General features: G+C 45.6%; 1 protein-coding gene across 2 annotated transcripts in view; it reads left to right on the forward strand.

Annotated features, from left to right (window-relative positions):
- HSD17B12 (hydroxysteroid 17-beta dehydrogenase 12) overlaps positions 1 to 12,599 on the forward strand; it is a 229,022-nt gene that overhangs the window by 130,287 nt on the left and 86,136 nt on the right. For both annotated transcript variants that reach the window (XM_089663878.1, XM_089663877.1), the window contains 2 exons: positions 2,092 to 2,138; positions 3,077 to 3,152. In XM_089663878.1, the coding sequence (XP_089520004.1) occupies positions 2,092 to 2,138; positions 3,077 to 3,152 (123 nt within the window). The remainder of the gene's footprint in view (positions 1 to 2,091; positions 2,139 to 3,076; positions 3,153 to 12,599) is intronic.

The raw sequence follows: 12,599 nt of genomic DNA on the forward strand, positions 1-12,599 counted from the left end.
GTTTTCCCCTCTCCAATCAACTTTTTAATCAAGGTACGCTGTTCTTCTGAACAATGTCTGGAACGACCCATTTTCCTCAGAATTTCAGAGAGAAATGCACTGTAACCGGCATGTCCAACATTTGCTGCCTTCCTTCCTTAAATAAGGGCAATAATTGCCACCTGTTTTTCAAAGAATGAATGACCTCACTAATAGAACTCCACACTGCTATTATTGTGAACACGCCCCTTTCAATGAGTGATTCAATTGCACAGAATCAGCAGCATGCATGTCATGACTGTTGGGTCTGTTGGATTTCTATTACTCTACTACACCTGCTAGGAAATTATTTGCCATGTAGAAATATCATTTCTACCAAAAACAGTGATTGATCCGGTTAGTGAGGTCTGACTGCTATTATTTTGAACACAACTGTACATACAATTATACTAATATGTACAAATATTGAAGTATGTCATATCACATCACGCATAATACAGCATAGGTATTCCCTGATAAGGGAGTACCACCGGTCCTCCTGTACAGGGCCCAGTCCCCATCGGTTTAGTAGGGGATGCCCGGGCAGCATGAGGAATTGGATCATGGACAGGAGGCAGTGACCAAGGCAGTAAGGGGATTACAAGAACTGAGCCCCTGTATGGCTCTCCCTGCAGCAGCCGAAGGCTGGCTTCATCTCATGGGGCAGCACAGTGGCTGAATGGTTAGCACTTCCGCCTGGCAGTACTCGCGTCACTGGTTCAAATCCCAGCCACAGCACCTCCTGCCTGGAGTTTGCAGGTTCTCCCTGTGCCTGCGTGGGTTTCCTCCGGGTACTCCAGTTTCCTTCCACACTCCAAAGACATGCTGGTAGGTGAATTGGCTCCTGTCTAAATTGGCCCTAGTATGTGTATGTATGAATGTGAGTTAGGGACCTTAGATTGTACACCCCTTGAGGGTTAGGGACTGATGTGAATGTACAATATATATGTAAAGTGCGGAGTAAATTGATGGCGCTATATAAGTACCTGAAATAAATAAATCTCCTCTCCCTCTCACTTCCTGTTAGCTGCTGCAGGGAGAAACTACAGGGCATCTCTTCTAGTAAATGCTCATGGACAGGAGGCGGTAACCAGGGCGGGGGGGGGTGGATTTTGGGAACTGAACCCCTGTATGGCTCTTCCTGCAGCTGAAGGCTGACTTCATCTCTCCCTCTCACTACTTTTTTAGCTGCTGCAGGGGGAAACTACAGGGATCTCTTCTAGTAAATTTCCCCACCCGCATCACTGGTCATCTCTCCTTAATAGTCTCCTTCCCCCTGCTGCTGGGCCCCCCGGTGTGCCTTTTCAGGGCTTCTTCGCCTCTCCCTCCTGCCTTCCTGCTGATTGCTGTAGGGTATGGGGGATTGCTGCAGGATGGAGAAGCGGGTAAGGTAGGCTGTACAGGGCCCCATGATTTCTAACAGCAGCCCTGGGTACATTGAGCAACATATAGCAGATGGTATATTACGTAGGAGGTTCTTGAGAGAGGGGGTTTTTACATCCCCGAAACGTTTTGTTTTTTCTCTTTCTCTCTCTTCACCAGGGTCTGGCTCAGCTATCCTTTTCATTACTGTATTCTGTGCACTGAAATCCTGTATGTATTTCAGTCTCGGTTCTTTTTTATCAGATCAGTTTTATTTTTATTTACAGTATGTTTTCTGTATCTAGTTCTACCCTGACGAAGTGTGTGCACTAAAGCCCCTGAAATGTGTTGGCAGTAAAAACCCTTTTTGTGCCTTTAGGCTGCCTCCCCAGGATCAGCCTACCCAAACCGCAAGGTTCATGTTAGTGTGGCTTTCGGAGCCCCTGACCCATTTATTCAACAAACCTGTTTTGTGTTTTCTCACCTGTCACACATCTACAAGTTGCCTTTTTACAGACAATACACAGTCAAGGACTAATGCCATCCGCACACCAGAGAAATCCCATGCAGCCATTTCTGGTTTGCTGGGGTGTACATGTACTTTAGATAAGCCCATTGATGTCTCTGACATGCCAGTGAATGTTAATAAATGCTGTATGTTGATGTTAATGAGCTTTATCTCACCTTTCTCTGTTCTTTCTTTCCCTGCAGTTGTAACTGGAGCTACAGATGGAATTGGAAAGGCATATGCAGAAGAGGTGAGAATTGGGGTTTTGCTACAACACACAGGTCAACAAACTTTTCAGAAGACCAGTTTATTGTTTTTCAGACTAGGGGGGCTGGATTGTGGCCAGTGGGGGTAGAAAATGTCCTCAGGCCCAGCATTCATGAGAATAAATATGGCCTCAGGGTTTGTTCAGTAGCGGGAGCAATAGTGCCCCATCACTGGGGTCAGTGGGAGGCATAGCGCCCCATCACTGGTGTCAGTGGGAGGCATAGCGCCCCATCAGTGTGAGGCATAGTGCCCCATCACTGGTGTCAGTGGGAGGCATGGTGCCCCATCACTGGTGTCAGTGGGAGGCATGGTGCCCCATCACTGGTGTCAGTGGGAGGCATGGTGCCCCATCACTGGTGTCAGTGGGAGGCATGGTGCCCCATCACTGGTGTCAGTGGGAGGCATGGTGCCCCATCACTGGTGTCAGTGGGAGGCATGGTGCCCCATCACTGGTGTAAGTGGGAGGCATGGTGCCCCATCACTGGTGTCAGTGGGAGGCATGGTGCCCCATCACTGGTGTCAGTGGGAGGCATGGTGCCCCATCACTGGTGTCAGTGGGAGGCATGGTGCCCCATCACTGGTGTCAGTGGGAGGCATGGCGCCCCATCACTGGTGTCAGTGGGAGGCATGGCGCCCCATCACTGGTGTCAGTGGGAGGCATGGCGCCCCATCACTGGTGTCAGTGGGAGGCATGGCGCCCCATCACTGGTGTCAGTGGGAGGCATGGCGCCCCATCACTGGTGGGAGGCATAGCGCCCCATGATTGGTGTCAGTGGGAGGCATAGCGCCCCATCACTGGTGTCAGTGGGAGGCATAGTGCCCCATTATTGGTGTTAATGAAGAGGATTCCATGATTACTTTTGGTTTTGTAGACTTTTTCATTTCTATAACTGACTAAATTATTCTGGTATTTTTCTGCAGCTGGCGAGGCATGGCATTTCCATCGTTCTTATCAGTAGATCGCAGGATAAGCTTGATATGGTGTCCAAAAATATCCGTGAGTCTGGTTCCCCTTTTATTTTTGACTCATTTCAGCTGTTATTTTTTTTTCAGTATGCTTTTAAAAATGGAAGAGAAAATCTTGTGGCTAATGACAACACGTCAATACTAGCTTTCCAAGACAGGTGACCATTTGGGGTATGATAAGTGACATCAAAACAAATGCCTGTACCTGGTGCATTGTGAGCTTCTCAAAATGTGCATTAGAAGCTACAGCAAATCAGATCGTCTACCTCATATCCTGAATGGAGGGTGTCCAATCATCCTCTAGCCCTTTCCTGTCCAGCCTAACTATCCCTGACCCACCTCTTTTATTAATTGGATGTCAGTTCTTTCAATTATGGAGGTTCACCATCGTATGTGGGTGATCCTTAGGGTGGTCTGCATGTAGATGTATTGTGCCATGGGTCAACAACTTCTCCAGGCTGATATCCACCTAATGAACTCCTTTTGAGACTTGCATAACTCCTCCCAAGAGCCATCCTACTGCTTGCATCAGGGCTGATGGCTGTAGAGCAGAGTACTGAGGCAGGGCGATGTGATGTTTTCAGAAACCTGTTGGCCCCTCCCATCAGCCACCAGAAGCAAAGACCTGGGTCTAAAATCCATTGTGTAATGAAAATATGTTTTATTTAAAAATGTAATTTGCATGTTCATGAGGGGGAAGGGAGAAAACAGGGGTAGCAAAATATATACGTAAATTAAAATTCAACTTTAGTGGTTTTAAAGGCAGAAGAGATTTTCCTTAATGCATTCTCCTGCATTGAAGCAAAAAAAAAAAATTAATTGTGCAGCTTCCTCCTTACCCGAACCTCGATTCAGCACTGTGCCTGAGAGCAGTGGCATTCTCTGCTCTCTCTCCTCACTGGACAGGGAGACAGTAGCCAGAGCCATTGGCTCCTGCTGCTGTCAATTGCAGCCAGTGAACATAGCGCAGGGGATGGGGCCTGCGTTCTGTGTTCAAATGGACACTCACAGTGCAGTTCTGAATCGAACCCGCAGGAGTGCCTGCTTGCTATGAGGGTACTCAGCAGGGTGGAGGAGCCTGGAACGCCAGAAGGGGATCCGACAAGAGGAGGATCTGGGCTGCTCTGTGCAAAACTTCTACACACAGCAGGTAACTATGACACTGTATTTTTAATTTTTTTTTAATCTAGATATACAATTGCTTCAAAGCTAAACTCTGGGCAGAAGAAAATGACCCTTGCACCACCCCCCTTACAAGGGTTAAATGCTTGTCTTGTTTAGGAGATGATTGGTTAAGTAAATTACTAATCTTATTTCTCATACTTCCCCAGCAGTTGGCACTCCACCATTCTGACGTTCCTGGGATTTGGGCAGGTCCTCTTGTGTCCTCAGGTAAAGTGCAGGGCTTCAGGTCCTGCATTGTTCCCATTGAGGCTGCAGGTCCTGCATTGTTTCCCGTTGAGGCTGCAGGTCCTGCACGGTTCCCGTTGAGGCTGCAGGTCCTGCACGGTTCCCGTTGAGGCTGCAGGTCCTGCACGGTTCCCGTTGAGGCTGCAGGTCCTGCACGGTTCCCGTTGAGGCTGCAGGTCCTGCACGGTTCCCGTTGAGGCTGCAGGTCCTGCACGGTTCCCGTTGAGGCTGCAGGTCCTGCATCGTTTCCGTTGAGGCTGCAGCCTGTCTGGCAGTGAAAAGGAGCAGCTTTGGGGGTGTTGCTCTTACAGAAGAGAGCCTGCAAGAGTAATTAATAAATTATTTGACCGTATTCCTGTCCCCTAGAAAAAAACAAGTATAAAAGGGGCCCCACTGCAAGGATAGAGTTAAGTTTGAAGCTTTGGGACCAAAACACTACACCGATGAATCAGGCGTAAAAAAGAATTGCTGTGACACATTTGCACCAAAAATAACTATTCAACAAAACACACACCCCCTGGGTACCGATGTCCAGCTTGGGAAATCCTGATTCACGTATAATTGCTGACTTGTATTTGTGAGTTTTGTCCCCCTGAAGTCCCTGTGTATAATTGTGATTGTAAGTCACTTGAAAGTTATGGAGGGGCAGGGAGAGGAAAGTCTCTCAGTGGGATGAGCAGCGATGCCGGTTTCCCCCTGGCTCTCCCATGTTTCTGTGGGTGGATGAGAAATGCCAGAGCTGCTTTTTGGAACATCTTGCAGGATCTCCTACTCTGCGCTGGCTCGGTAAGTCTGCTGTAGCCGGTACTGACCAATATCCTCTCAGCTAGTCTCTTCCAGGATCCCAGATGCTTCTCAGTGGTTGGCCCTGAGTCATATCAAGAGTAGGTCACGCACTCGTGTATCTCTCAAAAGATGAAGGAATGCTCTCATTTCCTCATACTTCTTATGTTATGTCAGACATGTATGTTTACATCTACAGTATCTGTCAGAAGTGAGTACACCCCACACATTTTTGTTTTTTTAATATTTGATTCTGTCTTTTCATGTGACAACACTGAAGAAATGACACTTTGCTACAATGTGACGTAGTCAGTGTACAGCTTGTATAACATGTAAATTTGCTGTTCCCTCAAAATAACTCAACGCACCGCCATTAATGTCTAAACCGCTGGCAACAAAAGTGAGTACACCCCTAAGTGAAAATGTCCAAATTGGGCCCAAGGTGTCCATATTTTGTGTGGCCGCCATTATTTTCCAGCACTGCCTTAACCCTCTTGGGCATGGAGGTCACCAGAGCTTCACAGGTTGCCACTGGAGTCCTCTTCCACTCCTCCATGATGATATCACGGAGCTGGTGGATGTTAGAGACCTTGAGCTCCTCTACCTTCCGTTTTGAGGATGCCCCACAGATGCTTAATAGGGTTTAGGTCTGGAGACATGCTTTGCCAGCCCATCACCTTTACCCTCAGCTTCCTTAGCAAGGCAGTGGTCGTCTTGGAGGTGTGTTTGGGGTTATGTTGGAATACTGCCTTGCGGTCCAGTCTTCGAAGGGAGGGGATCATGTTCTGCTTCAGTATGTCACGGTACATGTTGGCATTCATGGTTCCCTCAGTGAACTGTAGCTCCCCAGTGCCGGCAGCACTCATGCAGCCCCAGACCATGACACTCCCACCACCATTCTTGACCGTAGGCAAGACACTTGTGTTTGTACTCCTGGTTGTCGCCACACACGCTTGACACCATCTGAACCAAATCAGTTGATCTTGGTGTCATCAGACCACAGGACATGGTTCCAGCAATCCATGTCCTTAGTCTGCTTGTCTTCAGCAAACTGTTTGTGGGCTTTCTTGTGTATCATCTTTAGAAGAGGCTTCCTTCTGGGACGACAGCCATGCAGGCCAATTTGATGCAGTGTGCGGCGTATGGTCTGAGCACTGACAGGTTGACCCCCCGCCCCTTCAACCTCTGCAGCAATGCTGGCAGCACTCATGTCTATTTCACAAAGATAACCTCTGGATATGACGCTGAGCACGTGTACTCAACTTCTTTGGTCAACCATGGCGAGGCCTGTTCTGAGTAGAACCTGTCCTGTTATACCACTGTATGGTCTTGGCCACCGTGCTGCAGCTCAGTTTCAGGGTCTTGGCAATCTTCTTATAGCCTAGGCCATCTTTATGTAGAGCAACAATTCTTTTTTTTAGATCCTCAGAGTTCTTTGCTATGAGGTGCTATGCTGAACTTTCAGTGACCAGTATGAGAGCGTGAGAGCGATAACACCATATTTTACACACCTGCTCCCCATTCACACCTGAACTTGTAACACTAACGAGTCACATGACCCCAGGGAGGGAAAATGGCTAATTGGGCCCAATCTGCACCTTGCCACTTAGAGGTGGACTCATTTTTGTTGCCAGCGGTTTAGACATTAATGGCTGTGTTGAGTTATTTTGAGGGGACCGCAAATTTATATGTTATACAAGCTGTACACTCACTACGTCACATTGTAGCAAAGTGTCATTTCTTCAGTGTTGTCACATGAAAAGATAGAATCAAATATTTACAAAAATGTGAGGGGTGGACTCACTTCTGGGAGATACTGTGTGTGTAATAACCGTAGACTAAAAAGCTGACATTTATCTTGTTTTATTTTGTCTCCACTCCCCGGCCCCACCATCATTCTACTCAAACATTTAAATAAAGCCTTTATGTTTTCATTACATAGTATATTTAATGTGATGTCATCATTGGGTCTCTGTGCTTCTCTCTGCTATTCAAGCAGCTCGTGGCTAGTGGGAGAGGTTGGCAGGGTGCTGTACATAGCTTCCTGAAAACCCCACAGCACCCTGCCTCAGTACTCCTCTCAAGAGCTCTCAACCCTGATGCAAAAAATGTGCTGGCTCTTAGGAGTTATGCAAATATTAAAATGCCTTGATGGGTGGGTGTCATTCTAGAGGAGTGGGCATTCCTAGGGAGATTGAATTTGCATGCAGACCACTCTAAATAACACCCATATGTGATGCAAAGCTTTCATGATTGAAAGAACTTAAATCCAGAAAATTAAAGGGGAAGACGATGGACAGTAAAGCTTGGGAGGAAATAGCTAGATCAGGGGTAGGCCACTTTTTAGCGGTAGATGTCTGCCTGAACAACATGAAGGATCAAAAATCACCGGGGTTTAGGAAATTAACAAGCAAGGCCTAACTAAATAGGAGAACAATGTGTGTACGGTGTCAGTCAGTAGGGCGGTGGACAGTGTCCGTCATTAGGGCAGAGGTTAGCGTCACTAGTTCATTTTATTTAATTTTTTAATTTTATATTACATTTTTTATTTTTTACAATTTTCTTTGCAGGGGGGTTGGGGGGGCGTGGGGCCGTAGAGGGGTTGGTGAAATATCAGGGGTCGGCGTAGTGTTACCAATTGTTTTCTTGGTGACTGTGGTCCCAGCTGCCTGGAGATCATTGACAAGATCCTCGCGTGTAGTTCTGGGATGATTCCTCACTGTTCTCATGATCATTGACACTCCACGAGGTGAGATCTTGCATGGTGCACCAGACCTAGGGAGACTGACACTTGTTTTGTGTTTCTTCCATTTGTGAATGATTGCACCAACTGTTGTCACCTTCTCACCAAGCTGCTTGGCAAAAGTTTGGTAGCCCAGTCCAGCCTTGTGTAGGTCTACAATCTTGTCCCTGACATCCTTGGACAGCTCTTTGGTCTTTACCATAGTGGAGAGTTTGGAATCTGATTGATTGTTTGATTGCTACTGTGGACAGGTGTCTTTTATACAGGTAACAAAATGAGATTAGCAGCACTCCTTTTTAAGAGACTGCTTCTAATCTCAGCTTGTTACCTGTATGAAAGACACCTGGTAGCCAGAAATCCTGAATGATAGGGGATCAAATACTTCTTTCCCTCATGAACATGCAAATTGGCATCATTTGTTGGACATGCATTTCTTTTGAATTTTTTTGTTGCTATTCTGTCTCTGTATTACAATACACCAAACATTCAATTTTTAGACTGATCAGCTCTTTGTGAGTGGGCAAACATTCAAGTGCACTCAGGTTTAATTTGAGGGTATGTACATCCAAATTGGAGGAAGGGTTTAGGAATTACAGCTCTTAAGAGCAGCCATCCCCATTTTTCAAGGGACCAAAAGTAATTGGACAATTGAATCAAAAGCTGTTTCATGGCCAGGTGTGGGCTACTCCTTTGTTATTTCTCCATCAATTAAGCAGCTAAAAGGTCTGGAGTTGATTTTAAGTGTGGTGTTTGCATTTGGAATCTATTGCTGTGAACCTATATCATGCGTTCAAAGGAGCTATCAATGCAAATGAAACAGGCCATTGTAAGGCTTCAAAAACGAAACAAATCCATCAGAGAGATCGCAGCAACATTAGGATTGGCCACATACACAGTTTGGTACATTCTGAGGAAAGAAGAACGCACTGGTGAGCTCAGCAACATAAAAAGTCATGGACGTCCACGGAAGACAACAGTGGTGGATGATCGCAGGATCCTCTCTATGGTAAAGAAAAACCCATTCACAACATCCAGACAAGTGAAGGACACTCTCCAGGAGGTGGGCATATCATTGTCAAAGTCTACAATCAAGAGAAGACTTCACGAGAGCAAATACAGAGGGTTCACCACAAGGTGCAAACCATTCATAAGTCTGAAGAATAGAAAAGCCAGATTAGACTTTGCCAAAAAACCTCTAAAAAAAAAAAGCCGGACCAGTTCTGGAAAAGCATTCTTTGGATGGAGGAAACTAAGATGAATCTGTACCAGAATGACGGGGAGAAATATGTGTGGAGAAGGCTTGGAACAGCTCATGATACAAAGCACACAACGTCATCTCTAAAACATGGTGGAGGCAGTGTGATGGCATGGGCATACATGGCTTCCAGTGGCACTGGGTCATTGGTGGTTATTGATGATGTGACAGAAGACAGAAGAAGCCGGACAAATTCTGCAGTGTTTACAGATATACGGTCAGTCCAGATTCAGCCAAATGCAGCAAAGTTGATTGGACGGCGCTTCACAGTACAGATGGACAATGAGCCAAAACACACTGCAAAAGCAACCCAGTAGCTTCTGAAGGAAAAGAAGTGGAATATTCTGCAATGGCCGAGTCAATTACCTGATCTCAACCCAATTGAGCATGCATTTCACTTGCTGAAGGCAAAACTAAAGGCAGAAAGACCCACAAACAAAGAACAACTAAAGACAGCTGCAGTTAGAGCCTGGCAAAGCATCAGAAAGGAGGAAACCGAGCCTTTGGTAATGTCCATGGGTTCCAGACTTCAGGCAAAGCATCAGAAAGGAGGAAACCCAGTCTTTTGTAATATTTTGTTGAGAATCCTTTACTGGCAATGACTGCCTGAAGTCTGGAACACATGGACATTACCAATTTAACATTTTATTTGATTATATTCAATTGTCCAATTACTTTTGGTCTCTTGAAAAAGGGGGGATGGCTACTCTTAAGAGCTGTACTTCCTAAACCCTTCCCCCAATTTGGATCTACATACCCTCAAATTAAACCTGAGAGTGCGCACTGTCCGCCTAGATCCATTATAGAACTATAGCTTGAATGTTTTGGTAAATGCCTGAAAAAATCTAAACATATGTTTATTTTTTTACAAAAGGTGAACCTGGCCTTTTCAAGGCTTGTTTCCACCTTTCACTTCCACCCTGTAATACCATAAGCTAAAGGGGAGGAAAGCTGCACTCAGTCTTAGTCCCTATGAGCTTCTATTACTCCAACTGGTGCAATCATTAAATCATTATCAAAATAATACTCGGTGATCCTTTCATGAAGGTTCTTGTTTAGGTACGTATAGTTATGGGGTGACAGCGCTCTGTCCAAGGCTTCCAATTGTTCTCTGGCATTGTGAACCTGTCCCAACCATTTTTGGTGGAGACTATAGGCTGCCATGCCGACACTCTATGGGCATGATTGTTGACACTATCAGGAGCAATGATGTGCAGCTGCAAGCGCATGTAGACCGGAAGTGGCTGAAAGACTGGAGGAGATCAGCAGCACTAAGATGCAAAAAAGGGGGAAAAAAAGGCAAATACGATGAATGTATGTGTGTACGATTCTCCTTCTCAGGGTAGGGGGTGCACGTTCCCGTCTACCTGCACTGTCTTTGGCTCCTGTACATGTCAGTCACCGGGTTCCGGGTAGCGTTTCATGGCTGGGACCCGGCGATTGGGAGATCACCTAGTAAAACAGTGCACACCAATAATACATAGTTAACCCTTTGATTGCCCCCGTTGTTAACCCCTTCCTGCCCAGTCTCATTAGTACAGTGTCTGTGCGTTTTATTAGCACTGATGATTTTATTAGTGTAACTGGAAATGTCAGTGGCAGATAGTCAGAATGCCCACTGTACTATCATGGTCCCGCTAGAAGTCGCTGATTGCTGCCATTGTTAAAAAAAAAAAAAAAAATTCCAGTATCCATACCTCTAGTTTGGAAATGCTATAATTTTCACACAAACCAATTAATATACGCCTATTGATATTTATGTATTTATTTATTTCACCAAAGACACGTAGCAGAATACTTTTTGGTCTATATTTATGAATAATTTTTTTTTAATGTATAAGTTTTAGAGCAAAAATTATAATTTTCTTTTCTTTCTTACAGCACAAAACATATAAAAAAAAACCTCGGTGGTGATCAAATACCGCCAAAAAGCTCCATTTTGTGTGGGGGGAAAACAAATTATATAAATTTCATTTGTGTACAAAGTTTCATGACTGCGTAGTTGCCAGTTTAAGTAGCACAGTGCCATATAGCAAAAACAATGGCCTGGTCATAAAGGGGCGAGGGGGGGGGGGGGTGTTCGGGGGGGGGGTAAATCTGCTGGAGGGCAAGTTTTTAAGGAATTGGACAATGTTTTCCCTTGTATGTCAAGCCATTGCACATGGCAGGACTTTTTTTTTTTTTTTTTTTTTGAGTGGTAGTTGCAGTTTCTGGACCCCCAACTGCCCAAAGACAGCCAAACGTCTCCATAAAGTGAAGCTAAGGGTTTTTGTGTGTCATGCCTTCATCCTCAAGATACCAAGCTGCCTGCTGCAAGCCACATTCCTGCACATGCAAACATTTCATTAAAAGCAACTTTTAGCCCAGTCCCCAGTTGTGCAGACATAATCAGAGGAATTATTTTCTCTTCCTGCCTGCTGTTTAAGAAGTGAACTTTTAATCAAACCCAGCAGCCATTGTGAGTGTCACTTTCCAGTTTCTGCTTGAACGGGCCACATGATCCTCGCGCCTGCTTTCCGTGAATGGAGAAGTGCATGATGGGATTACAGAAGCTCTTGGCCTGATTTTTCTGAATGAATGGAAATAAATCGGATTGTCTTTCAGTGTGCGGAGTAAAGCTTTTCCTCTCATAGGCTACTGCCAGACTCAGCAACTTAGATTTATTATGGGGGGGGGGGGGGGGCAATCAAATGGTTAATGATATTTTTAGATGTTGGTGAAGCATGTGGGGGGCTTGAGGTACTGGCCTGTCATGTCTCTTTTGGACTCCAATGGAGAAATCTCCTCCTTCCTGTCTTCTGTCCACCTTGATGTTGAGTGTTTACACTTCAGTTGCATTCTTATTATAAAATGGGTACTATTGTATGTGCTACTTGCATAGTTTACTTTATTATTATTATTATTATTATTATACAGTATTTATATAGCGCCAAAAGTTTGCTCAGTGCTGTACATTACAATGGGAGACAATACATGAGACAGTACAATAACAATACAATACACGAGGGGTTCAAGGGCCCTGCTCCTTGGAGCTTACAATCTAGAAGGGAGGGGATAGTGGTACAGGAGGAAATGGCTGTGGGGGATGGAGTGGTAGGAGGAGTGGAGGAGATCGGAAGTTAGGTGAGGGCGAGGTAGGCTTCCCTGAAGAGGTGGGTTTTCAGGGTGAGCCTAAAGGTGAGGAGGGTAGGTGACAGTCTGATGGATTGGGGTAGTGAGTTCCAGAAGATGGGGGAAGCCCCGGAGAAGTCCTGGAGCCGGGCATGGGAGGAGGAGACCAGGGAGCT

The sequence above is a fragment of the Staurois parvus genome, unplaced genomic scaffold (genome assembly GCF_062004578.1).
Source record: "Staurois parvus isolate SC_StPar_1 unplaced genomic scaffold, SC_StPar_1.0 ptg001795l, whole genome shotgun sequence".
NCBI classification, from domain to species: domain Eukaryota; kingdom Metazoa; phylum Chordata; class Amphibia; order Anura; family Ranidae; genus Staurois; species Staurois parvus.